We start from the raw sequence: 24,732 nt of genomic DNA, 5'->3' as shown, positions 1-24,732 counted from the left end.
CGCAGGTCCCTGCCACCTCCAGGAGCGCAGCCCCTGCAGGCCTCTCCCCACGCAGCCCCTTCACGCGAGGATTCTGGTTGTGTCTTGGCAGCAGGTCCTGCAGGACAAGGGGTGCAAGAGCAAGAGTCAGGGGACCCGAGAAGAGAAGCCCCCGAAGCGGCAGGCGCCGGCCCCCGGGCGGGACCGGGACGCCCAGGAAGCCGGTGGCACCATGAATGTAGAGAAAACAGGTAAAGGAGGTCTGCCCGCTGGCCTGGAACAGCCCTGGCTAAGGCGGGCGCAGGAGGGGAGGCTCTTGTGGCATCTGAGCTGTCCCCACACACTGTCCTTCGCACCTGGAGGTGGCCCATCCACATCCTGGACGCCTTGACGTGCAGCTCTGAGACCCCTGCCTGCCGGTCGCTCCTCCTGGGACACCCTCCTCCCAGTGCCTCTGGGGACCCTCTCGGTGGCAAGAGGCTTTGGCGCGCATGGGCTGGAGTTGAATTTCCCTGCTTTTGGTCTTTTCCCCAGTGCCCGTCAAAAGCAGGGCAAAGGTGGCAACCTCAAAGATGCCACCCCCTGCGGAGAGGGGCCTGACTGCATCCCCTTGTACCTGCGGGTCCACCAGGGGCCCAGAGACCCTAGGACAGGGCCTCACTCTGCCGCTTTGAGACCGGGAAAGAGGGGCTGGCGGCTCCGCTCTCCTCCAGCAAGGCTGACTGGTTCTGGAAAGATTCTACGGGGCCCCCTCTGTGGGATTCCCCTGAGGGAAACCTGAGCCCAGGGTAACTGGGAAGGAGCATCCTCCAGGAATCTCAGGCGGAGGGAGGCGAGAGCGTTTTCCTCGCCCTGTCACCAGGGGGTGATTTGTGTCTGAACCTGTCCTGCAGTGGAAGCAGCTAATTCCTCCTCTGAGCCTGCGCAGAGCCACAGCAGCCAGTCGGGCCGGGCCCTCTGCTGCGCTCTGGCAGGTGCTGGGGTCTGGCCGAGGTTGGGCAGACAAGCCTTGGGAAGGGGGGCGCCGTCCAGCCCATCAGGTGGGCTCTCCTATTAGCCGAGAAGATAGAGGCCAGTTCTAGCCAACAGTGAGGACCTGACTTGTCACCGGGGTGGGGCCAGCGTGGGGCCCTGGTCTCCCGGAGCCTGGGTGCCTGCGAGGGGCCGTGCCCAGGCAGGCTCTGTGAGGCACACTCTGTTTTGAGAACTTGCCCTGAAAATGGACCTGTTAAGAGGTCTGCAGCCTCTTCTGTGCAAGGGCCCGTTCACTAGCTTGTCCCTGAGTGCCCCTTGGATCCCCTGCTGTCCCTGAGCTTCTCCAAGGGCCTTTCTCCCCAGCAAGTGCTCTCCAGGCCCCCTCGCAGCGCCCCACCCAGCACACGCGCACTGAACCCCACCGGCACGGGCTCTGAGGGCGTCTCAGACCCTCCTGTGAGATAAGCAGTGTCTCAGACAAGAAGGGCTGTTCCACGTCCTGGTGGCTTACACCCGCCCACACCTGCTAACCCCTCACGGTGTCCTGGCTCCCGTCCCAAGGGTGCCTCTCTGGGCAAGGGCCGTTGTCCCCAGTTCACAAAGGATGACCCTGCGGGGTGGAAGCAGCTCTTGGCCCCGGAGTCCAGTGCATCCCCTCCCACCCGACGGCTGTCTGCAAAGGGCTGAGGGCCGTGCCAGTCACATGCTGCCCCTGGCAGCCCCGTGTGCAGGCCTGGAAGCATCTGTCTGACCTCAGTCTCTCTAGAACAGAGAGCAGGAGCTTGGCCAGCTGTCTGCGACATGCGTGCTGTGTCACGTGCAGGCCCCACGGCCAGGGCCCCTGGCCGGCCAGCGACGGCCCTGCTGCAGCTCTCTAGTCTAGAAGGTCATGAGTGGAAGTTGTCCCAAGGGGTTGGGAGGAAGGGGAAAGCCAGCCTGCGTGTGCTCTGCCCGCTCTCTTTAGAGTGGGAGCCGGGACTTCACTGCCTGCCCCTCCTGGGGGTGGTGCTGAGGGGGACCCAGGCGGGGACCTGCTCTGCGGCTTCTCCGCAGGCTCAGTGAGCAACTTGCTGCTTCCCGTGGGTCAAAGCTGCCAGCGGGGTGTGTGACCTTAGGTGCAGGTGGCTTTGCTCACCCCGGCCCCACTCACAGGGATGTGGTTCCAGAAGCTTTTGTGGGGAAGCCCCAAAGCCCTGGGGCTCTAAGGTCAAGTGTAGGCTCGTGGCCAGCGGTGCTGCTCCTCCACTTCCTTCTCAGACACTTTGTTCCCGGACGCTTCCGTCTGTCTCTGGTGGCTTTGGCCAGGGCCCAGATTGGGGTGCTGGAGGGAAGAGGCAAGTCCCCTGCCCTCTGACCCTCTCCTCCGCCCCTCCCCTTCCCCCCCAGCTCCCTGCTTGCTCCCCGCCAGCAGAGACCACGGCCCTTCTTGGTGCCCCAAGAGCGAGCTCTGACAAGCCTCCTAGGTCACGGGCCTGGATTTTGTGTCTTTGTCCTTCCATCCATCTGTCTCTCTCTTGCTCCTGATGGCAGGAGAGTGGAAGTTTGTGGCAGGAGGAGGACTAAGGAGAGTCCGTCACCCTGGTATTGACACGTCCTCCTGCCTGTTCGGTCCCTGTGCTCAATCCTGCCAAGCGCAGATGTCTGCCCGGCACGGGCCTGTCTGTGTCCCTGTCCACGTGCTGTGTCTGTCTCTGTGTCCTGGTCTCTCTGTTGTTGGCACACGCACACCCTTCCACCTGCTCCCTCTCTCTCTGCGGAGGGCGAGGGGGCAGGCTGGGGAGCCCCCCTTCTCTACTCTGGAGAAGGTTTGGGGTTGAAAGAAATCATGTTCCCCCAAGAATAGTGTTTTCCAAGGAGATAACCCCGACTCCTTCTCAGCTGCTGCCAGAAGGCGTGTCTTTCTCAGCCACGGTGACTTGTAGGCAGGCCGTGAGAGGGCATTGCCCATCAGACCTAGAACCGATGCTTTGAAGGGAGTATTCTGTGAAGGTTGCTCCCCTGAGCCCCAGTCCAGGCAGTCGCGTCCCCCCGAAGCCGCGCACTGCAGTGGCTTCCTCCGAGGCCGGCTGGGGTCCCGCAGCTCACGCACGCGGCTGCTCTCCCAGCTCCTGCTCGGCCCGTCCCCTCTGCCTGCGTTCCCTTCCTGTCCCTGAGAACCTGGGCAGCCCAGCCATGCTGGCCCCTCTCCTCAGCCAGGGTGGGACCTCTGCTGCCCTGCTGATCGGCTGCTACTTTGCTCATAGGTGGGCGGCTCTTTGGCAGCGGGAGGTGCTCGAGCCTGTCGGGGCCGCCAGGTGCGGCCCCCGTGGTGCATAGGATGGTGGAGGCCATGTCCCAGCTGCAGGAGGAGAAAGCCCGGCTGCAGGAGGAGCTGGCAGCCCTCCGGGAGAGGCTGGCCCTCCGAGACAGTGACCAGCAAACCACATCCACCCAGCTGCAGAACCAGGTACCTGGGAGGATGGGACAGGCAGAGGCCACTGCCCACCTGGAGCAGGTCGGAGGTCGTCACCCGGGTCACCTGGAGCCCACCACGCCACCAGCATAATGGACAGGGAGTGTCTCCTCTCCTGGCTCGGGAATGCATGAGAGGGCAAGGTGACAAGAGTCGGAGGCCTGGACCCTCGCAATCGGGTCATCCTCGTGCCCTGTTCCTCATGCTTCCTGGGGGCCGGGACCTACCTCTGCAGAGTGACGGGCAGCACCTATAGACGTGAGAGGAACAGGAAGCTGCAGGGACACTTCCTGCCTCGAGTCCACCCCATCTGCTCGGCAGCCCGGGTGGACAGAAGTCACTGCAGAGGTCACCCCACAGAGAGCTGGCAGGAAAGGAGAGGCCGGCGTGAGTGCAGGGGGGAGAGCGTCCTCACACCTCTGGAGGCCGGGGAGTGGGGGAGCTGAAGGTTTGTGCTGTGCGCATCCTCCTTCCTCTGCTGGCCCGGAGGATACCTGGGGACTCGGCCCTGTGCTGCACGCCCTGTGGGGCCGGTCACTGGTCCTCCTGGGGCGCCCGGCTGCTGTGTTCTCTTCTCCTTCCCCATACGTGGTTCCCCAAGGCCCCTTTCCCGGGGCTCAGCTCCCCACTCCGATTGTCACGTCTGTCTCTCGTGCCTGTGTCTGACCCTCCCCAATTCCCCAGGGTCCCCAACACCGTCTGCCCCTTCCTTCCTGCACCGGATCTGGGCCCAGTCTGTGGAAAGCCCCGCTTCTGGGTGGAGCCAAGTTCTTTCTCTGTGACCACCCAGCATGCAGCCCTTCTCTTGACTGAACATGGCTGAAAACTGTGCGACTTGTTCTCAGTCCCAGAGGGCAGTAGATTCTTTTTATGCGCTTTTAAAAGGCAGCATATTTTCCCCCAACTTACAGGTGGGTCCTGTGCTCGAGAACTCTCTGTCCTGATCGCTGCCGGCCGCTTGCTGTGTTAGGCGGCCCTCCTTGGGGCACCCCTCGTGCCTGTGTTTCCCTCTTCTCTGCTGACCCCATTGTTTAATGCTTCTGGGCCCTTCTGCCCCACAAACGGGGTCCTCAAGGCAGAATGCTACACAGCAGCTGTGTACCGCTGTTGGCTCCTGCGGTGCCCATCTGCCTTTCTCCCTCAGATGTCTGCTGGGTGCCCAGTATGTACAGGCGCCGAGCTGAGCACTGGGGATGCCCAGGGAGACGGGCATGCCCTCGCCTGTGGGGGCTGCAGCCGGGGAAGGACGGACATTGGTTACACGCACCCATGTCAAGTGGGAAGAGTAACAAGGGTTGTACCAGGAGCATTGTCCGGGAGGTCAGGACCTGCTCAGGAGGTTAGGGATGGCTTCCTTGAGAAAGTGACACTGCAAGGCCCTGGCCGGTTGGCTCAGTGGTAGAGCGTCGGCCTGGTGTGCGGGGGACCTGGGTTCAATTCCCGGCCAGGGCACATAGGAGAAGCGCCCATTTGCTTCTCTACCCCCATCCCCTCCTTCCTCTCTGTCTCTCTCTTCCCCTCCCGCAGCCAAGGCTCCATTGGAGCAAGGATGGCCCGGGCGCAAGGGATGGCTCCTTGGCCTCTGCCCCAGGCGCTAGAGTGGCTCTGGTCGCGGCAGAGCGACGCCCCAGAGGGGCAGAGCATCGCCCCCTGGTGGGCAGAGCGTCACCCCTGGTGGGTGTGCCGGGTGGATCCCTGTCGGGCGCATGCGGGAGTCTGTCTGTCTCTCCCCATTTCCAGCTTCAGAAAGAAAAAAAAAAAGAGAGAGAGACAGTGACACTGCAGCTGAGTAGAGGAAAATGTGTTCTGAGTTGGGAGAACAAGTCAGTGCAAAGGGACTGTGGCAGAAGGAGCAAGATGAGTATCCACTGGGGGTTGGTTCTAGGATCCTCCCCTGGGGATACCCAAAGCCTCAGATGTTCAAGTCCCTTCTTTAAAATGGCTTAGTATTTGCAAATAACTTACACACTTCCTCTCCTGATACAAATGCCATGTAAATAGTTGTTACAATGTCTTGTTTAGGAATCAGCTCTCTGGTTATTTTCCCTGATATTTTTAATCTGAGGGTGGTTGACTGTGAGGATGTGGAACCCGAGGATATGGAGGGCCAGCTGTGTAAGGGAGGAACCAGGGCCTGTGTAGGGAGCATGGGACGAGGCACTGCCCGTGGGGCTGGCGTGCGGCCCGCCCTGTAGGACACACATCTGGCCCAAAGCGACAGCTCCCAGCAGTAATTCCTTCCATGATCTTCCCCAGCTTGGACCGTCCAGGTTTCAAAGACGTTGTTTCATTTTCAAGGCACTTTACTGAGATATAATTCACCCCTTTATAGCTGCACAGCTTAATGGTCTCAAATATATTAAGATGGTGATGCAACCGCCACCACTGTCTAATTTCAGAACATTTTCATCACCCTGGAAAGATCTATTAAATTGCTCGCCCTCCCCACAGTGCCTGGCAGCCGCTGGTCTGCCTTCTGTTTTATGGATTTGCCTTTTTTGGGAACATTTCATGTAAATGAAATCATAATAATACGTGGCCTCTTGTGACTTTAAACAAGTGTTTTTTTTAAAAAAAAAAAAAACAAAACAAAACAATTTTTCCCTTAATTAGCAAAATCTACAAGTATTTTAAAAAATAGTTTCCTCCCTTAATTAGCAAAACCCACTTACTCCTTAGAGGGGAAGTTGAAGGTGAAGCGCCCCAGCCTTTTTGGTGTCTTTGAGCCCCTGTACTCCGGGCCCCACCCCTGGCTCCCCTCGCCCTCCCCTCCCCCGCCCTGCTGGAGGGTTTGGAGAGGTCGCAGTGGTGCCAGGTCTCTGCTTGCTTTGGCTTATCCTGGGACATTCGGACTGCCAGCTCTTCTCTGATCGTTCCTCAGCGGAGGGTCCTACCCCGTGGAGCTGTGGCCAGCCATGCTGGCCGGGAGCTGGGTTCAAATCCTGACTTTGGCACTACCCATTAGCTCTGTGACCTTGGGCTGGTTAATCCTCGCTCTGCACCTCTGTTTCCTCATCTGTACAATGGACATAATAACGGGACCCGATGAGACGATCCAGGGTTACTGGTGATGCTGCCGTCACCACCATCGGTACTGGGGAGAGTTTGGGATTTGGACTGACCCGGGGGCAGGGTTCTGGTCCTGGCTTTGCCGCTCGCTGGCTGTGTACCTGCAGGGAGTCACTTCCTGTCTGAGCCTGCATTTCCCGGACTCGAAACTGGGGTTAAGAAGTGTTGTTTCATGGTCACTGGGCAGATCAATCGTGATAGAAAAACGGATGGTAAACTGTAAAGTGCTGCCCCGTGAGGGTCACTCTTACATGCTCCGGGCCCCTGTCAGCCTCACTGTGGTGTGACACACATGGCCCTTCCTGGTCTTCATAATGTCCATCCTCTATGGAGAGCCCCCACGGGCTCCTCTCCACGCGGTTCTCACGCTGGCTTGTTCCCACCTCGCCCAGCCTCTCCTGCACGTGGCTGCGCTCCCAGGTCACTCTTTCTGAAAGGCCGTGTGAAGAGTAAGGTCTGCGGGGGGTCATCCTGGAGGACCTGAGCTATAGTCCTCGGTCCACCACTTAATGGCCAGGTGACCTTGAGCAAGTTGCTTAACCAAGGCTTAATCTCTTGGAACCTCAGTTTTTCTTCTTGTAAAAAGGGGGTGATAATAGAACCTACCTGAGCAGATTGGGGGTTTCAAAGTGTTGGCTTACGAAGCACCCCCTGCCCTGCCAGTGAGGCCGACTCAGTAAACAGGGCTGCCGTTGTCGTCGCTGGAACCCAGGCTTGGGAGGGCGGTGGGGGGCTTCTCAGGCATCCCACTGCTCCGTGTCAGATGGAGACTTGTGTTTATGGGGAGTCACCTTCTCAGACCTTGAGCACCCAGCTGACCCAGGCCACCGAGGCCACTGGTCTTGGTCTGGCCACTGAGGGAGGCTGTGGCTAGTTTGGATGGTCCTCTCTGGACATTAGCCACAACAGCCCCAAGTGACGTCCTGGTGACTCCCAGCTGTCCCCTCTCGTGGATGTCCCTGGAGCTGTGGCCTCATTATACAGATGAGGACGCCGAGGGGCATGGTTCCCTGGAGGGGAGGGTGACGCCTGTAATAGGACCCGGGCACTCTGACCTGGGAGGCCATGTTATCCAAGTGCCCCTCCGTGGCAGAAGGACACGAACATAGAAACTCGGCAGTGGAGGCAGGGCTGACGGACCAGGCCAGGCCCGGGCAGCGGTCGTGTAGTCAGGAGCCAGGTCCCCGGGAGGGGGAGTATGTTGAGGACACGTCCTCCCTGGGGCTGTCCCTCTGGCTTCTGGGCTGTTTCCTTGAGGCCCAAAGGTGCTCAGCCCCCCTCCCACCTCACCAGCTTAGTAACGCCTCGGCCTTGCCCCTGGGAGCGCCCTCTTTCCCCTAGGAGACAGCTGTCCATGGGGGGCCAGCGTGGTGGGAGGTGAACAGCAGGTTGTCTGTGTTGAAAGCAGGCCGCCGAGAAGACAGACCTGCATGGGGCAGCCCCAGCTCCGTGGAGCTGCTTCTGCCAAGAGATGTAACGTCAGGCCCCGGCTCCCTGCTCCCCCAAGCCCTCTCGAAGCAGACCCCTCTGGGCAGGGGGCAAGGGTCCCACTCCTGGGCAGCACAGGTTCCAATTTCTCAGTCTTCCAAAGAAACTGGCCTGCCCGGGGCATGGTCACCGTGCACCACGGAGTGGTTTGCACCTGACAGGCCACCCCTCTGTGTGGAACTGTGTCCCCTGCTGCCGTAGATAAGCCAGGAGGTGACTGAGTGTCGGACATCTGACCAAAGGGGGCTTTTACAGCCCCTCCCTCCACTGGCTACCCCCACTCTCCACTCCCTTGGTAGGCACCTCCCTGTGGGCGCCCCTCCGAGTTCTGGGCAGAGCCCTGGAGCACCCAGGGTTCCGATTGTGATGCAAGAAGGAAGCAGGAGCCTGGCTGCAGGCAGGTGCAGGTGGGCGTCCTGACCCCCCCCCCCCAAGCAAACACTGGAGAACCCACTTTCATTGCATCGGGGTCCAAGTGCCAGACACTGCACTGGGGACAAGTGAGATCAGAGCACACCCAGCCCGTACTGAGGTCACAGCCTGTTTGGGGCACCAGTTCTGTGCAAACGGACCGTCCTGAGGTGATTTCTGGGGGAAGGCGATGGGGTGGGGCACCCCAACCTTTCAAGAGGAGACAGACCTGCCTATTTCAGGCTGAAGGGAGTACATATTCTCTGAAGCTTAAAAATTACTGAAGGCCCTGGCCGGTTGGCTCAGCAGTAGAGCGTCGGCCTGGCGTGCGGGGGACCTGGGTTCGATTCCCGGCCAGGGCACATAGGAGAAGCGCCCATTTGCTTCTCCACCCACCCCCCTCCTTCCTCTCTGTCTCTCTCTTCCCTCCCGCAGCCAAGGCTCCATTGGAGCAAAGATGGCCCGGGCGCTGGGGATGGCTCCTTGGCCTCTGCCCCAGGTGCTAGAGTGGCTCTGGTCGAGGCAGAGCGACGCCCCAGAGGGGCAGAGCATCGCCCCCTGGTGGGCAGAGCGTTGCCCCTGGTGGGCGTGCCGGGTGGATCCCAGTCGGGCACATGCGGGAGTCTGTCTGACTGTCTCTCCCCATTTCCAGCTTCAGAAAAATACAAAAAAAAAAAAAAAAAAAAATTACTGAAAAGCATTAAGAAGTGGTCAAATATATAGTCCAGAAACCTACTTTTTGGTATTGCACAATTTTGTTCTAGGGTTTTTCTTTGCCTACTACGTTGAGGACCCTTTCCTCGTGTCACTGAAAACTGATAAACACAGCTAATAACTACGCAATATTCTATGTGTGCACCTACCAGAATGTACCTGACCCTTCCCCTGGAGTGGGTTGTTCAAGAGATTCCCTATTTTGTGACTAACAGTGAAATTCTGCCTTGTGCAAATTGTCCCTCATGCCCCTCGGGGCCAAGGAACTGAGCACCCCTCCCATCGGGCTCTTAACAGAAGAGGGTATTGGGGACACTGGCTGGGGATGTGCAGAGAATGGTGTGAGCTTCGCTACCCTGGGTAGTCCATGGCCAGGTACGTTGCTATGAGGGCTGTTAGGAATGGAGCTCTCTGGGGCCACCTTGGTCCTGTGCTCACCTGGCTGTGCCCTTAGGTCACCTGCTTTTCCACCAGGAGGACTTGGGCAGCCAGCTTGGGCCTCTCAGCCCCTCTCTGGGTCTGAGTCTTGGTATCCTCGTCCCCAAACAGGAGTGAACAGCGCTGGTGTCGTGGCCTTTGCCTCAGAGGTGGGGTGGAGCCCATGGCCGGCTTCCTCCCGGACCTGCTCAGAGAAACAGAGGCCTGACTTGTGGTTCACCCACCCTGTCCAGCCCCAGAAGACAGTGAGCTCCAGTCTCTGCTGCCCACAGACTGTAGATGGCATCTCAGCCATTAAAGTCAGGGGATTCCCCACACACTCCCCAGAAATCTCAAAGTCTAGCCTCCTTGGAGGGTCGGAAGTTTGGCGACACTGAGCCCGTGTTGCCCTGGCCCCGGTCCTCAGGGGGTACATGGTGGCTGCCTCCTTCAGGTGCATTTTGGGAGTCTAGTCCAGCACTGCCCCTCACCTGCCTTACCTGGCTGGCCCCTGTCGGCAGTGGACTTTGTCACCTGTTGTTTCGAAATAAGAGCCCTGTGTTTCGTGGCCTGCTGTGTAAATAGCACCTCTTAAACCTCCACAGGGAGAGTGGGACTCGCTGATCCTTTTTCAAGGTGTGGGGTGGTCATCACAGAAGGTTCTGCAGAAAAAAATCTCAGACATGCTCATGCTGGTGCCGAAATCTTTGTCTGCATTCTGGATTATTTTCCAAGGAGAGGGTCCTGATGGGGAAGCAGGGTCTGTGGCCTGCGGGGGAGCTGGCCCCTCCCTGTGGCCTCCAGGGAGGGTCCCCATCCTGGGATCCGCTCAGGGGGCTGGTATCCCCACGCAGGGCTCCGGCTGAGCCGGGTCACCCTTGCCTTCTGATGGGGTGCACCCCATCTTCTCTTGCTAATAACCTCACCAGGCCACGCTCTCCTGCAAGGCAGACTGGGAGCTGGGGTGGACACAGGTCTCTCTGTCTCCACAGGCGGTCTCACCAGGAGCCACTCTAAGTAGAAAACTCTAGGGGCCGGGCAAGGACAGACCTAGGTTTCGTAGTGTCTGTAGTTTATACAATTTGGGAGCCCTTTTAAGAAAAAATAATGTACAGGCCCTGGCCGGTTGGCTCAGCGGTAGAGCGTCGGCCTGGCGTGCGGGGGACCTGGGTTCAATTTCCGGCCAGGGCACATAGGAGAAGCGCCCATTTGCTTCTCCACCCCCACCCCCTCCTTCCTCTCTGTCTCTCTCTTCCCCTCCCGCAGCCAAGGCTCCATTGGAGCAAAAGATGGCCCGGGCGCTGGGGATGGCTCCTTGGCCTCTGCCCCAGGCTCTAGAGTGGCTCTGGTCATGGCAGAGCGACGCCCCGGAGGGGCAGAGCATCGCCCCCTGGTGGGCAGAGCGTCGCCCCTGGTGGGCGTGCCGGGTGGATCCCGGTCGGGCGCATGCGGGACTCTGTCTGACTGTCTCTCCCCGTTTCCAGCTTCATAAAAATACAAAAAAAAAAAAAAAAAAAGAAAAAATAATGTACAGTTATACCTATACAAAAATAGGAATAGGCCTTGTCAGGGGCCTGTGCGAGGCAGGAATCCTGAGGGTCAGCCTCCTGCATTCCCCTGGTGAGCTGCCCGTGGTATCAGCCCGGGGTGGCACAGGGGTCACCTCTGCTGCATGTCCCCCCAGGCTGGCTGGGTCCTGCGGTGGGAGAGGGTGCTGAAGGCCGCCAGGACCAGGCCAGGTGTCTCTCACCTGGAGCCCCAGGTGTGGCCTGATGCTCAAACACAGGGAGGGCTGGGGCTGATGCCTGGCTGTGGGCTGGAGGTCCGGAGCAAGGCACACTGTGACCCTGGCTTTGTGCCTTGTGCCGGCAGGTGGAACACCTGAAGGAGAAGCTCATCAGCCAGGCCCAGGAAGTGAGCCGCCTCCGGTCAGAGCTGGTGAGGCCGGTGGCGCGTCCTGCATCCTGCATGGGGCAGAGAAGGGCTGGCGGGCCCTGTGCTGACTGGCCTGACCAGATGGGGGCGGGGGTGACCCCATGTGGCCCAAGAGGGGGCTGTGTCCCGCTTGGGAAATGTTCCTGTAGTCGTTGGGTCCCCAGAGGCCATGTGACCCCCACGGGGAGGGCGGTGAACTCGCCTTTGCCTGACGTGAAACAGGAGTGTGAACTCTGCATAAATATGACTTCTCTTGTTACTTTCACACTCGGGAAAATAGGATGAAAGGATAGGGTGCCGCTAGGAGCAGCTCCGGTCTCATCACCCTTCTCGATTTTTCTCTCCGCTGTCTTCACCTTTATTTCTCTCTCTCTTCTCTCCCTCACTTGCCTTTCTTTCTCTTTTCTCCTTTTCTCTGTCTTTCTCCCACTTCTCCCACCTCTCTCCTGCCCTTGCACTCTCTGCCCCCCCCCCCCCCCGGCTTCCCCTGATGTGCCCCGGCCATACGGCCTGTGGCCCCCGGCAGGGAGGCACGGACTTGGAGAAACACCGGGACCTGCTGATGGTGGAGAACGAGCGCCTGCGGCAGGAGATGCGGCGCTGCGAGGCCGAGCTGCAGGAGCTGCGCGCAAAGCCGCCGGCGCCCTGCGCGGGCTGCGAGCACAGCCAGGTGAGCGCGGGGCCCGGTGGTCCCAGAGCGCCCCCTTCCTGACAGCGACCCCAGCTGCTCGCGGGGGCCCCAGCCTGCTGGTCCGCCGGTCGGTCCGCCTGCCTCACACCTGCGCGGGCCGCGTCTCCTGTCTGCTGTCTGCAGGAGAGCGCCCAGCTCCGGGACAGGCTGTCACAGCTCCAGCTGGAGGCGGCGGAGAACAAAAGCATGCTGTCGGAGCTGAACCTGGAGGTGCAGCAGAAGACCGACCGGCTGGCCGAGGTGGAGCTGCGGCTCAAGGACTGCCTGGCGGAGAAGGCGCAGGAGGAGGAGCGGCTCAGCCGGCGCCTGCGCGACAGCCACGAGACCATCGCCAGCCTCCGGGCCCAGTCACCGCCCATCAAGGTGGGCCTCGGCCGGCCGGCGGCCCTGTGCAGTGCCCGCAGGAACCTGGGCTGTGCCTCAGTGCTCGGCGACGGGGGCCCAGGGCCCGGCTGGCGTGGAGGAGTAGGTGTGGGCGGTTGAAGTTAGCGTCCCAGGTCTGGCCCCTCCCCCATCCTGCTGTCCCGGGCCAGGCACAGGGAGGCATCCCATAAGCCAGGGGTCCCCAAACTACAGCTGGCGGGCCACATGCGGCCCCCTGAGGCCATTTATCCGGCCCCCGCCGCACTTCCAGAAGGGGCACCTCTTTCATTGGTGGTCAGTGAGAGGAGCATAGTTCCCATTGAAATACTGGTCAGTTTCTTGATTTAAATTTACTTGTTTTTTATTTTAAATATTGTATTTGTTCCCGTTTTGTTTTTTTACTTTAAAATAAGATATGTGCAGTGTGCATAGGGATTTGTTCACAGTTTTTTTTATAGTCTGGCCCTCCAACGGTCTGAGGGACAGTGAACTGGCCCCCTGTGTAAAAAGTTTGGGGACCCCTGCCATAAGCAATGCTTGAGGTGCCCACCGCAGGCCAGGCATGGACATAGGGCATCACTGGATCCTGCCCTCATCCTTGCTCCCCTTTTCTGTTCTGTGCCCAGGCTGGGGCCACAGCCAGGCTCACTGTGGGCTCATTAAGATGAGAAGATGCCAGGAGGCCCTTGCAGCATTCTGGAAAGCCAGGACCTTAACGGCATTTCTAGTATTTTTTTTCCAGGGACATCCCATCACCTGGTGGGTGTCCCTGAGGGTCCCCCCTCTGGGCCAGCCATGTCTAAGGGCCCCCGAGTGAGGTCAAGGTGCCCTGCACCTCCCACGCGCTCATCTCTCTCCCGCCTCGCAGTATGTCATCAGAACGGTGGAGGTGGAGTCGTCCAAGACCAAGCAGGCCCTCACTGAGTCCCAGACCCGGAACCAGCACCTGCAGGAGCAGGTGGCCATGCAGAGGCAGGTGCTGAAGGAGATGGAGCAGCAGCTGCAGAGCTCGCACCAGCTGACGGCACAGCTCCGGGCCCAGGTGCGCAGGCCGCGTGGGGGAGAGCGTGGCCGGCGGGGAGCGTGTGAATGCGGCAGAGGCCCCCCTTGGGTACAGCGCAACAGACCCAGGATCTGGTCTGCCCTCCCACTGACCGTGGGACCAAGGACTAGTTTTGTCTGAGTCTCTATTTCCTCATCTAAAAATGATGTGGTCACAGAACCCACCGCACAGTGGGGCTCAGGGTCAGACTCGCAAGGGCTCTTCCCACAGGGCTCAGCACATGTGCTCTCGGAAAGGTGCTCTGGTCAGTATCATAACACACGTTCTTCCTGATTTCCGGTGCACTCATTATGTGCCAGGACCCAGGATGGGCAGGGGCAGCACAGGGAAGTAGCTGCATGGAGCTCAGAGCCCATGGGGGACAGAGAGGGCCACCCCACCCCGCTCCTGTGCGTGTGCTTCCATGTGTGTGTGTATTCGGGTGCGTGCAGGGGTGAGAAGAGGCAGGGCTTCTCTGGCACTCCCGCCCTCCCTCCCGAGCCCCGTGTTTTGAGCTTCCGGCCTTGGCCCCCAGATCGCCATGTACGAGTCGGAGCTGGAGCGAGCCCATGGGCAGATGCTGGAGGAGATGCAGACCCTGGAGGAGGACAAGAACCGGGCCATCGAGGAGGCCTTTGCCAGAGCCCAGGTGGAGATGAAGGCCGTGCACGAGAACCTGGCAGGTGAGCTGGCCCCCTGGGCCCTGGCCTACCCCTAGCTGCGGCCCCTCACCCTATCCTACTTACCCCTCTGTTGTCCCCATAGGTGTCCGGACCAACCTGCTGACGCTGCAGCCTGCGCTGCGGACCCTCACCAACGACTACAATGGGCTCAAGCGACAGGTGCGAGGCTTCCCCCTGCTACTACAAGAGGCCCTCAAGAGTGTCAAGGCCGAGGTGAGTGCAGGCCCTGAGGGTGGGGCGGGGAGGCCCCAGAGCCCTTGGGCAGGGGCAGCATCCACCCAGGGCTCTCTTCCAAAATGCTGACAAAGGCCCCAAATAATAGTCCCCCCCCCCTCCCCCACATGCACTCGGCCACCCTGGACCTTGTTTGAAAAAGTCTGGTTGGGGCAGGTATTTGAGCATTTGTCTTACTCTGACTCTAACCCAAACATATTACTAAAATCCTTACACCTCAAACATCCTACGTCTATTCGTACATCTATTCGGTTTAATTGAATTTTTTCAAGCTGTGCTTGTTCCATATGAGAATAGCCAACGTCTCTTAAGTGCCTCCTACATGCTGAGCCTTTTATAACTGTCAGCTCTTTGGATCTGCTTGGCGGCGCTGCAGGGTAGAGAGACCGATGTATTTTAAGAATAGGAAATGGTTCTTTTTAAAAATATTATGTCAGTAATACGTGGATGTGGTAGCAAGTTCAGACCCTGCTGAAGGGCATCAGATAAAAAGGAAAGGGTTCTCTCTGTCCCCGCCCACCCCAAGGGCGGCCTGTCCCCCAGCACCTCCTTCAGGGCGTTCTGAGTGTGAGAAAGGCGCTGTTGGTTGTCTGTGCCCTCTTACCACAAGGATAGCGTAGGGACAGCTGGTCTGCATCTTGCTTCTTCCCCCTGTGGAATGCAACTTGGAGATCTCTACTGACCAGCTCTTACAGGTCCACAAGTCGGATGGCATTATCCCCATTTGACAGATGAGGAAATGGAGGCTTGACGACACTGAGCCTGTCGCCTCAGGTCCCCAGCTACCCAGGGTAGAGCTGGGGTTTGGGTGCAGCGGAATCTGTAGTCAAGTGCGAGAGCTGCGGGGTGAGGCTGAGTCTGGCCCTTCGCTTATTTAGCAGGGCAACCCTGAACTCCTGGCCGAGCCTCTCCGGGGCTCAGTTTCTTCCTAACAGGGACTGGCAGCAGCACCTCCCCACAGGGGTTACCGGGAAGATTTGACACGTGACCACACGTGTCAAGAACTCAGCCCCCGGCTGGGGACAGTGCTCAGCCTGCCTGGGGGCAGGCAGTTCACGGCACTGACCCCCTCACGGCGCTGTGTGTCCCCCGCCAGATCGGCCAGGCCATCGAGGAGGTGAACAGCAGCAACCAGGAGCTGCTGCGCAAGTACCGCCGGGAGCTGCAGCTGCGCAAGAAATGCCACAACGAGCTCGTGCGGCTGAAAGGTGACTGCTGTGGGGGCTGGGGGCACGCCCGGCCCAGAGACCCTCAACCTGGGGGCACGCCCGGCCCAGGGACCCTCAACCTGGGGGTACGCCCGGCCCAGGGACCCTCAACCTGGGGGCACGCCCGGCCCAGGGACCCTCGACCTGGAGGCACGCCCGGCCCAGGGACCCTCGACCTGGGGGCACGCCCGGCATAGGGCCGCTTGACCTGGGGGGCTGGGGGCACGCCCGGCCCAGGGCCCCTCGACCTGGAGGCACGCCCGGCCCAGGGACCCTCAACCTGGCAGCACGCCCGGCCCAGGGCTGCTTGACCTGGGGGGCTGGGGGCACGCCCGGCCCAGAGACCCTCGACCTGGGGGCACGCCCGGCACAGGGCCCCTCGACCTGGGGAGCTGGGGGCACTCCTGGCACAGGGCCCCTCGACCTGGGGGCACACCCGGCCCAGGGACCCTCAACCTGGCAGCACGCCCGGCCCAGGGCTGCTTGACCTGGGGGCACGCCCGGCCCAGGGACCCTCGACCTGGGGGCACGCCCGGCCCAGAGACCCTCAACCTGGGGTCACGCCCGGCCCAGGGACCCTCGACCTGGGGGCACGCCCGGCATAGGGCCGCTTGACCTGGGGGGCTGGGGGCACGCCCGGCCCAGGGCCCCTTGACCTGGGGGGCTGGGGGCACGCCCGGCCCAGGGCCCCTTGACCTGGCTCGGAGGTGACCCTGCCCTTCCCCACAGCCCCAGCACCACTCCCCGGAGCTGTGCCCTGTCATTGAGGAGCTATTGTTAGTTCCTCTCCGAGGATAAGGCAGCAGAGACACAGAGGCCAGGGACTGGGATCTGTCCGACTCGGAAGCCCTTGTTTTATGTCCATAGCAGGCCACTCGTGGGCCCCGGTGGTCAGGTATTGAAACTGGGTGCTGAGTGGCTGGAATGCCCACTGTCCTGACCTAGGACCGGGTCAGGCTTGATATTCCACCTGTTCCCTGCACAAAGGTCTAGCCCACGCTGTGCCAGGTGCTGCCCCAGACGTTGAGATAGGGCTGTGGGCTCCGTGGCCGCCATCCCTGCCCTCACGGCGCTCACTTCTGCTGGAAGAGCAGGCAGGGATCAGCCGGAGAACCCCGTCAGGGACTCTGTTACCAGGGCTGGGGAGGGGCTCCCCGGGTATCTGGCCGTAGGGCTGTTGGGGAGTTCCCTGGAGGAGGCAGAGCTGGACCAGAGACCCGTGCCGTGAGGTGGAGTGGACCGGTGAAGGGGGCAGGTGTGCCCGTGCTGGCTGTGGTGGGGAGTTTTCTCTTCGTTCGGGGGGCTGTGGGATCCCCCTGAAGGGCGTGGAGCAAGGGCCGGTGCGATCAGCTCTGTGCCTCCACACGCCTCTGGGCTGCCCAGGTTGCCTGTGCCCACGTGTGTGCTGCCAGTCCACCGGCTGTCTGGTCCTGTTTGCCCACGCCCCATCCAGGCATTTACTGTGCCCTTTCTGTATGATAGAACAAGCCTCTTGGCTTCCGGGACCCAAGTCCCTCATTGTGTGAATGAGGAAGGAAACAAGTACAGAGATGTACAGAGAGTGCACCTTGGTACCCCAATGAGACTGGCGTCCCCTTCCTCTCATCCACACGACCCCCGCAGCTGACCTTTCCTCCCCGGCCCCAAGCTGAAGCTCCCACCCTCGACTGGTTTGCTGAGGAAGGAACTATACCAATAAATGAATTCATCCAATAGTAGGAATGACTGGTGACAGCTTTGTGGCCCTGGGGGGCCTTGCTGAGAAGGCAGGAAAGCCTCCTGAGCCACTAGCCTGCTTAGGACACCAGTGGACACCAGCATGGAAGCCGTCTGGTCTTGACCAGGCCTGTACCCTTTGCTCCTCCCCCACCCAATCCAGGGAACATCCGGGTGATCGCTCGTGTTCGGCCAGTCACCAAAGAGGACGGGGAAGGGCCTGAGGCGGCCAATGCAGTGACCTTCGATTCTGACGATGACTCCATCATCCACCTGATGCACAAGGGAAAGCCTGTATCCTTCGAGCTGGACAAGGTCTTCTCCTCGAGGGCCTCACAGCAGGACGTGAGTGTGGCTCCTGGGTGGGGTGGGGGTTAGGGACAGAGAGCAGTGGTGAGGGGGGGGGGCACAGAGAGACTCGCCAGGAAGGGGAGAGATAGTGGGAGGGGGCATGGACAGAAAGAAGTGTGAGAGTGGGGCAAGGCAGGGTAGAGGAGTCTGGGTGTCAGCGCCCCTCTCGCCTTCCCCCTTGGAGAGAAGAGGGTGGGAAGCTAAGACTGAGAGCCTTAGAAGCCTCTGCTGAGGAGGAGAGATCCATGCAAAGCCCTTTCCCTCCATGTGGCCCCTCCCACCCTCAAAGCTCCACCTACCACATGGCCCCTCCCACCTTGAAACCCCGCCCACCCACGTGGTCCCTCCCATCCTCAAAGCCCCACCCACCCAGGTGGCCCCTGCAATCCACATGACTGGCCGGCATTGAGTCTGGTCCCTCCAGCCTGTGAGAGGCATGTGGTCTCAGCATCTATTCTCTGGTCTCGGCCAGGGCCAACCTGCCAGGCCTGTGTTGCCTGTGCTCTACTAACTCTGCACTGGGCTTTACCTTTGTCCCCAGGTGGGCAGAGGAGGTGCCATGCATGTGACTGGCCTCTGCCTTCCTTTTGCTGCTCCCTCTGGGGGTGGGGGAGGGTCCCCTGAGCTCCAGGGCTGGGTGGCCCTTTCCTCAGGGTGGCTGTCAGCAACCAGGTCACCCCCAGCCTCTAGTGTAAGTGCCCTGTTAGCCTCGAATGCCTCCAGTGTAAGCCGCCTGTCCATCCTAAAGGAGAGAGTGGGCCGGGGGAGGTGGCTGGACTTGGAGCAGGCCGGCAGCCCGACCCTGCATCCCACGTCCCCTCCCTAGGTGTTCCAGGAGGTGCAGGCCCTGATCACGTCCTGCATTGACGGCTTCAATGTCTGCATCTTCGCCTATGGCCAAACGGGTGCTGGCAAGACGTACACAATGGAGGTGGGTGCCCGCTGGATGGGGCAGGGGTGCGGGCAGTGAGGACCACTCCCTTGCTGCCACTGATTGGGCTGCCCTCATTGGTCTCGGGGTTCTGCGCGGCGTGTGTTGTGCCCCCCAAGGCACCGGGCCTTCAGAGGGGTCATTTTGCCCAGGTGCCCTGTGATGGTCCCAGTGGTTAGGAGAGGCAGGTGTGACCACAACAAACCAGCAGCAGGAGCTTGACCTGGAGTGAGTCAGAGTTGCTCTGTCAGGACCGGCCGTCCTTGATTCACCCCCATGCATTTATTGGGCTCCTGCTGAATGGCTGCCCCGCGCGGGGTCCCGGGGCTCCCTGGATGAACGAGGGCAGCTCTCCGCCCTAGAGGAGACGCCAGGCAGCGGGAGGGACTGGCGGCAGGCTGGTGAAGACTGTCGTGGGACGCCCAGCTCTTACCTGTCGCTGCCAGGCAGGCCTTCATCTCCCTGCTTGTGGCTGTCCCCTTTCCACAGGGAGCCGGGCTGTCTAGAGGAGGAAGAATCTTGACTAGATAAAGAGGGAAGGCTGGCCCCCTGGGGTGTCTTTGGTTCGTTAGCATTTCCCTGGGTCTTAGGGGGTTCCGTGGGTAGAGGAGGAGGGCAAGTGTCCAGACAAGGAGAGTGAGAGGCCCTTGGGTGGGAGGCACTGTTAAAGGGGAAGAGCTCAGCTGAGATTTCCTTTCAAAGGCCAGGCAGCTCATCGGGCCTCAGGGCACCTGCAGGCCCCACCTGTGCCTTCCCTCCACCACCCACAGAGCCAGCCATGGCCCCCCTGACCCCGGGCCTCCGTGTGGGCCTTGGCACCCCAAGGACATCTTAGGCTCCTGGCACCCCTCCCAGGCGGCTCACCGGGGCCAGGTACACACCTGGCGCCCAGCAGCCCGGCCTCAGCGCCCTCGCCCAGGCGTTTCACCCGGGTGCTGTCAGAGCAGTTCTGGGCGGGTGGCGCCATTCTAGAGGTGGGAAACTGAGGCCCAAGGAGGTGAATGAAGTTGTTTGTAGCTGGTGGAGAGGGATTGGGGGCAGACCAGAAAGCAGATGGGGACTTCGAGCTGGGAGGCTGGCCCGCGAGGGGTAGCTGGCTGGGGTCTGGGCCACAGACACCCTCATGGTGCGGAGGGGCCCAGCTTACTGGGGCCACGCTTCTGCCCCCAGGGGACCCCTGAGAACCCAGGCATCAACCAGCGGGCCCTGCAGCTGCTCTTCTCCGAGGTGCAGGAGAAGGCGTCCGACTGGGAGTACACCATCACTGTCAGCGCGGCCGAGATCTACAACGAGGTCCTCAGGTGGGAGGCGCCCGGGGTCGAGGCGCTCAGGTGGGAGGCGCCCGGGGTCGAGGCGCTCGGGTGGGAGGCGCCCGGGGTCGAGGCGCTCGGGTGGGAGGCGCCCGGGGTCGAGGCGCTCGGGTGGGAGGCGCCCGGGGTCGAGGCGCTCGGGTGGGAGGCGCCCGGGGTCGAGGCGCTCGGGTGGGAGGCGCCCGGGGTCGAGGCGCTCGGGTGGGAGGCGCCCGGGGTCGAGGCGCTCGGGTGGGAGGCGCCCGGGGTCGAGGCGCTCGGGTGGGAGGCGCTCGGGGTCGAGACGCTCAGGTGGGAGGCGCTCAGGTGGGAGGCGCTCAGGTGGGAGGCGCCCGGGGTCGAGGCGCTCAGGTGGGAGGCGCTCGGGGTCGAGACGCTCAGGTGGGAGGCGCTCAGGTGGGAGGCGCTCAGGTGGGAGGCGCCCGGGGTCGAGGCGCTCAGGTGGGAGGCGCCCGGGGTCGAGGCGCTCAGGTGGGAGGCGCTCGGGGTTGAGGTGCTCAGGTGGGAGGCGCTCGGGGTTGAGGCGCTCGGGTGGAAGCCCTCCGCTTTGAGAATCTGAGGTGGGCGGCCCTGGCGTGGGCACATTCCTTCCCGGCAAGCTTTGTGGTCCTCAGGACCGTGGAGAGCCACATGGGACAGGAAGTGGAGCCTCCTTGAAGAAGAGAGTTGGGGGCTGTGTATCAGGGGGTCTTCTGGTCCTGGGCCCCTCCTCTGACCAGCAGGCACTCTCTGAGCCCCCCTGGGAGGCCCAGACCGAGTTGCTGCTTTTCCCCTGGAAGTGTCCGCGCCGTACCTGCAGGCTGGACCAGGTGATCAGTGAGAGTCAGGGTTTGGGCGGCCCAGTGCATTGTGGGGGCCGGAGTGGCACCACTACAGACCTTCTGGGGAACAGGTGGTCTCCATTTTCTGCAGACTGAGTACAGGGGAGGAGCTGGAGGGGAGGAAGGGTTCAGCCGGGTGGTCCAGGAAGGCTTCCTGAGGCTGTGATGGTTGGGCCAGGGAACATTCCAGGCTTGGGGAAGGTGCAGTGCAAGCAGAGGCAGATGTGGGCGCAGGGAGTGACTGTCCCCCCCCCCAGGGACCTGCTGGGGCAGGAGCCCCAGGAGAAACTGGAGATCCGGCTGTGCCCAGACGGGAGCGGGCAGCTGTACGTGCCCGGGCTGACTGAGTTCCAGGTGCAGAGCGTGGACGACATCAACAAGGTGGGCTGGGGGGTCGGGAGCCGGGAAACGTGGGGAGACCCTGAGCTGCTCTGGCTCTGCCAGGTCCCCACACCTCTCTGAGCCTCAGTTTCCTTCTCTGTAGAAGGCAGAGGGTGACACCCCCTCACAGGGGTACTCGGGGATAGGGTGATTGCAAGGCCCCACTTTGAACCCCAGGCCTCTGCGTGCCCCGCCCCCCACCCCAGGTGTTTGAGTTTGGCCACACCAACCGCACAACGGAGTTCACCAACCTGAACGAACACAGCTCCCGCTCACACGCCCTGCTCATCGTGACTGTGCGCGGCGTGGACTGCAGCACCGGCCTCCGCACCACAGGTGAGCGGGGCCAACGGGCAGCCCGGCCCGAACACCCCCGGCACCCGCCCCGGAGGCGCCCTTGACCTGCCCGGCGTCCTCCCCGCAGGGAAGCTGAACCTGGTGGACTTGGCCGGCTCGGAGCGCGTGGGCAAGTCCGGGGCCGAGGGCAGCCGCCTGCGGGAGGCGCAGCACATCAACAAGTCGCTGTCGGCCCTGGGGGACGTCATCGCGGCTTTGCGCTCCCGCCAGGGCCACGTGCCCTTCCGCAACTCCAAGCTCACCTACCTCCTGCAGGACTCGCTCAGTGGGGACAGCAAGACCCTCATGGTGGTGCAGGTGAGGGCCTCAGGTGGTCTTGGCCAGCACCAAGACCAGGGACCCTTTCCGGGTCCCCAAGCTGTGCAGGGAAGGGACCGTTTAATTCAGCAGCTCCAAAGTCAGTGATATGCACCCCTCCAACCTCCCCGACAGACCTGGCCACTCACACGTGTGCCTCATAAGTTCCTTTCTTTTGGCTGGAGTCCCTTGGCCGTGAGCGCCCTCTGGCGAGCACGGGGCCCCTCCGGCTCTGTGGGGGTGGCTGGCTTGGCTGTGTAGTGAGCCCCCGTATCCCCTAGGTATCCCCCGTGGAGAAGAACACCAGCGAGACCCTCTACTCCCTCAAGTTTGCCGAGAGGGTCCGCTCGGTGGAGCTGGGCCCTGGGTCCCGCAGGGCAGAACTGGGGTCCTGGTCCAGCCAGGAGCATCTGGAGGTAGGGGGATGGCACAGACCTGCCCCAGGGGCGCTGGGTCAGACTTCCAGGTCGGGGGCAAGGGGGTGGGCCTGGGAGGGGGACAGCCTGGCGTGTCGGAGGTGGGGAGCGATCCAGAGGCTGGAGCTAGAACTTGAACCCAAACCCAGTAGTCGCCTTGTATCTCTTGGCCTCAGAGGTGCCTGTGGGTTCATCAGCTGGTTGGGGGTAGGTAAGTCACAGGTTGGCACACAGGTGCTCAGTAATAACTACTTCTTTACATATATTATCTTATTTAACTCTTGCAATAACTGAAGTGGAGCATCATCATTGTGCCCATTTTACAGATGAGGAAGGTTTCAGGCGGCTGGGAGGGGAGTGGAGGGAAGTGTGGTGGTGGTGGTGGTGAACGGCGCATGGTGTTCACCCACCGCTCACCCCTGCCCACAGTGGGAGCCAGCCTGCCAGACGCCACAGCCTTCTGCACGAGCCCATTCGGCCCCCAGCTCTGGAAACAGCAGCCGCCCAGGCTCCATGCGGAGAAGGCTGCAGCCCTCGGGTGAGCCTTCGGGGAGTGGGCGGGTGCGTTGGTAGGAGAGCCTCCCCCATGGGTCAGCCCCTACTTGGATGGGTTTTATCTTTTCTTGCTTTCTTTTTTTTTTTTTTTTTTTTTTTTCATTTTTCTGAAGCTGGAAACGGGGAGAGACAGTCAGACAGACTCCCGCATGCGCCCGACCGGGATCCACCCGGCACGCCCACCATGGGGCGACGCTCTGCCCATCCTGGGCGTCGCCATATTGCGACCAGAGCCACTCTAGCGCCTGGGGCAGAGGCCACAGAGCCATCCCCAGCGCCCGGGCCATCTTTGCTCCAATGGAGCCTTGGCTGCGGGAGGGGAAGAGAGAGACAGAGAGGAAAGTGCGGCGGAGGGGTGGAGAAGCAAATGGGCGCTTCTCCTGTGTGCCCTGGCCAGGAATCGAACCCGGGTCCTCCGCACGCTAGGCCGACGCTCTACCGCTGAGCCAACCGGCCAGGGCTTTTCTTGCTTTCAAAATACAAGTTCTAAAACTTCTTCAGAGCCTCTTTCACAAACCTTCCTTGGCCCTGGAAATTAGTGCTGAGGCCATTTTACAGATGGGAAGTTGAAGACCCCCTTTCCAAGGGCTCCTAGCTGGGCTGGTGACTTGTGGCCCGGGACATGAGTATCCCAGCTGGGCTGAACACGCTCTTGCAACGTGCTCTCCAGAGGAGGTCTGGCGTCACCAGACCTGGGCCCTAGCGCTGGGCGTGGGAAGGGCAGGGCTCACCTCCTGTTCCAGACGAGCAGTGAGCCTGGTCATAGGACTGGAATCCAGGCTTCCAGCCCCCAAACCTGGCCCCACTCACAGAATGGCCCTACAAGTGCCTGGAGAACAAAGGCGTAGGGACAGCAGGGTCCTGATGGGCCCTGGCCCCCCAGTGAGACGCCTGTTGCTTTGATTTCAGCCTGAGGCTGGGGCTGCAGAGTCTCCAGGTGAGTGTGGGGCCAGTGGCCCGGGGCTGCCTGTCGCCTGACCCCCGCCATGGGCTGCAGGGCTGTGCGGGGGACCTGCCGCTCAGGGCTGGGGCTCTTTCTGCCGCCTGCTGTCTGCGCGCTTCTGCCTGGCTCCCTCTTGCTCTTGAGTGGAGGCTAATGCACCCCTCCCCCCTGCAGGGAAGTCGAGGCCGCTGCCTGTGTGATGGACTGATGGACGTGTCCACCCTGCCGTGCCAGGGGCTGGATCCCGAGGCCGCACTGGCCTGCTCCCTCTGTAGGGCTAGGAGGCGGAGGCCAGAGTGGAGGCTTCTCTTGTTTCCGAGATGAGAAACACGTTCAGGAGAAATGGCGTCTCTTGCCTGTGGCTTTTGGTGCAAAGGACATGGGCTGGAAAGGCAGGGGTGGCCCCTCACGGGGCTCCTCACGGGAAAAGCAGCAGTGTTAGGAGGCTGGCCCTCGCTTGGGCTGGCCCAGCTCTCTGTGCCTGCAGGGTGCCCTCCAAGGTGGATGGCTGAGGAGCCCCTGGGAGGCACAGGGATGGTGGGGACAGGCCGGTTCCCCGGGGGGCAGTCCTCCAAGGGGGCCGCCATCCTGGGCGTGTACATAGTGTGCGTGGGTGTATATAGGGGCGCGGCTCTGCCTGCCGTGGGCGGCGGGCTGTATTTATGGCTGGCAGGAGGCCAGGGGCGGGGACTCAGCTGCTCCTCCATCTGCCTGGCACCAGGCTCTCCTCGCTCACCAGCCTCTTGACATTCTCCTCCCTCTGAAATCCTATTTAAGAACTTTTGGAAGCTTAGCCATTTTTACTTAATAAAAGCCTTTTTACACAAGTGTGGTCTGAAAGAGTAAGTCTTGTGAGCCCCTGGTCGTCAGGAGCAGGGTGTCGGCACGTGCTGTTGGTTCCCTGCTGCGAGCTGGTCACCCCCGCCTCCCAGACCTGCCCTGTAAGGCTCGGCGTCCTGAGTACCTGCGACTGGGAGGGCTGGTGCCTCCCTC

At 61.4% G+C, this 24,732-nt stretch overlaps 1 protein-coding gene across 11 annotated transcripts in view; it reads left to right on the top strand.

The window, feature by feature from the left end:
* The window catches only part of KIFC3 (kinesin family member C3), a 68,162-nt gene extending 43,596 nt beyond the window's left edge, over positions 1 to 24,566 (top strand). For 4 of the 11 annotated variants that reach the window (XM_066348174.1, XM_066348178.1, XM_066348179.1 and 1 more), the window contains 19 exons: positions 92 to 230; positions 3,198 to 3,400; positions 8,263 to 8,370; positions 11,378 to 11,443; positions 11,967 to 12,110; positions 12,255 to 12,494; positions 13,363 to 13,536; positions 14,072 to 14,219; positions 14,302 to 14,432; positions 15,550 to 15,661; positions 17,541 to 17,722; positions 18,555 to 18,659; positions 19,830 to 19,960; positions 21,048 to 21,171; positions 21,378 to 21,507; positions 21,596 to 21,825; positions 22,107 to 22,241; positions 22,671 to 22,779; positions 23,914 to 24,566. In XM_066348174.1, the coding sequence (XP_066204271.1) occupies positions 92 to 230; positions 3,198 to 3,400; positions 8,263 to 8,370; positions 11,378 to 11,443; positions 11,967 to 12,110; positions 12,255 to 12,494; positions 13,363 to 13,536; positions 14,072 to 14,219; positions 14,302 to 14,432; positions 15,550 to 15,661; positions 17,541 to 17,722; positions 18,555 to 18,659; positions 19,830 to 19,960; positions 21,048 to 21,171; positions 21,378 to 21,507; positions 21,596 to 21,825; positions 22,107 to 22,241; positions 22,671 to 22,779; positions 23,914 to 23,939 (2,637 nt within the window). In that variant the 3' untranslated portion in view covers positions 23,940 to 24,566. Of the gene's footprint in view, positions 1 to 91; positions 231 to 3,197; positions 3,401 to 8,262; positions 8,371 to 11,377; positions 11,444 to 11,966; positions 12,111 to 12,254; positions 12,495 to 13,362; positions 13,537 to 14,071; positions 14,220 to 14,301; positions 14,433 to 15,549; positions 15,662 to 17,540; positions 17,723 to 18,554; positions 18,660 to 19,829; positions 19,961 to 21,047; positions 21,172 to 21,377; positions 21,508 to 21,595; positions 21,826 to 22,106; positions 22,242 to 22,670; positions 22,780 to 23,705; positions 23,734 to 23,913 lie in introns of those variants that run through there. The other 7 variants (XM_066348181.1, XM_066348186.1, XM_066348184.1 and 4 more) reach the window with 5 other exon arrangements.
* The last annotated feature ends 166 nt before the right edge of the window (positions 24,567 to 24,732 follow it).

The sequence above is a fragment of the Saccopteryx leptura genome, chromosome 9 (genome assembly GCF_036850995.1).
Source record: "Saccopteryx leptura isolate mSacLep1 chromosome 9, mSacLep1_pri_phased_curated, whole genome shotgun sequence".
Taxonomy (NCBI): Eukaryota; Metazoa; Chordata; class Mammalia; order Chiroptera; family Emballonuridae; genus Saccopteryx; species Saccopteryx leptura.
This window is presented reverse-complemented; position numbering and strand designations above follow the sequence as displayed.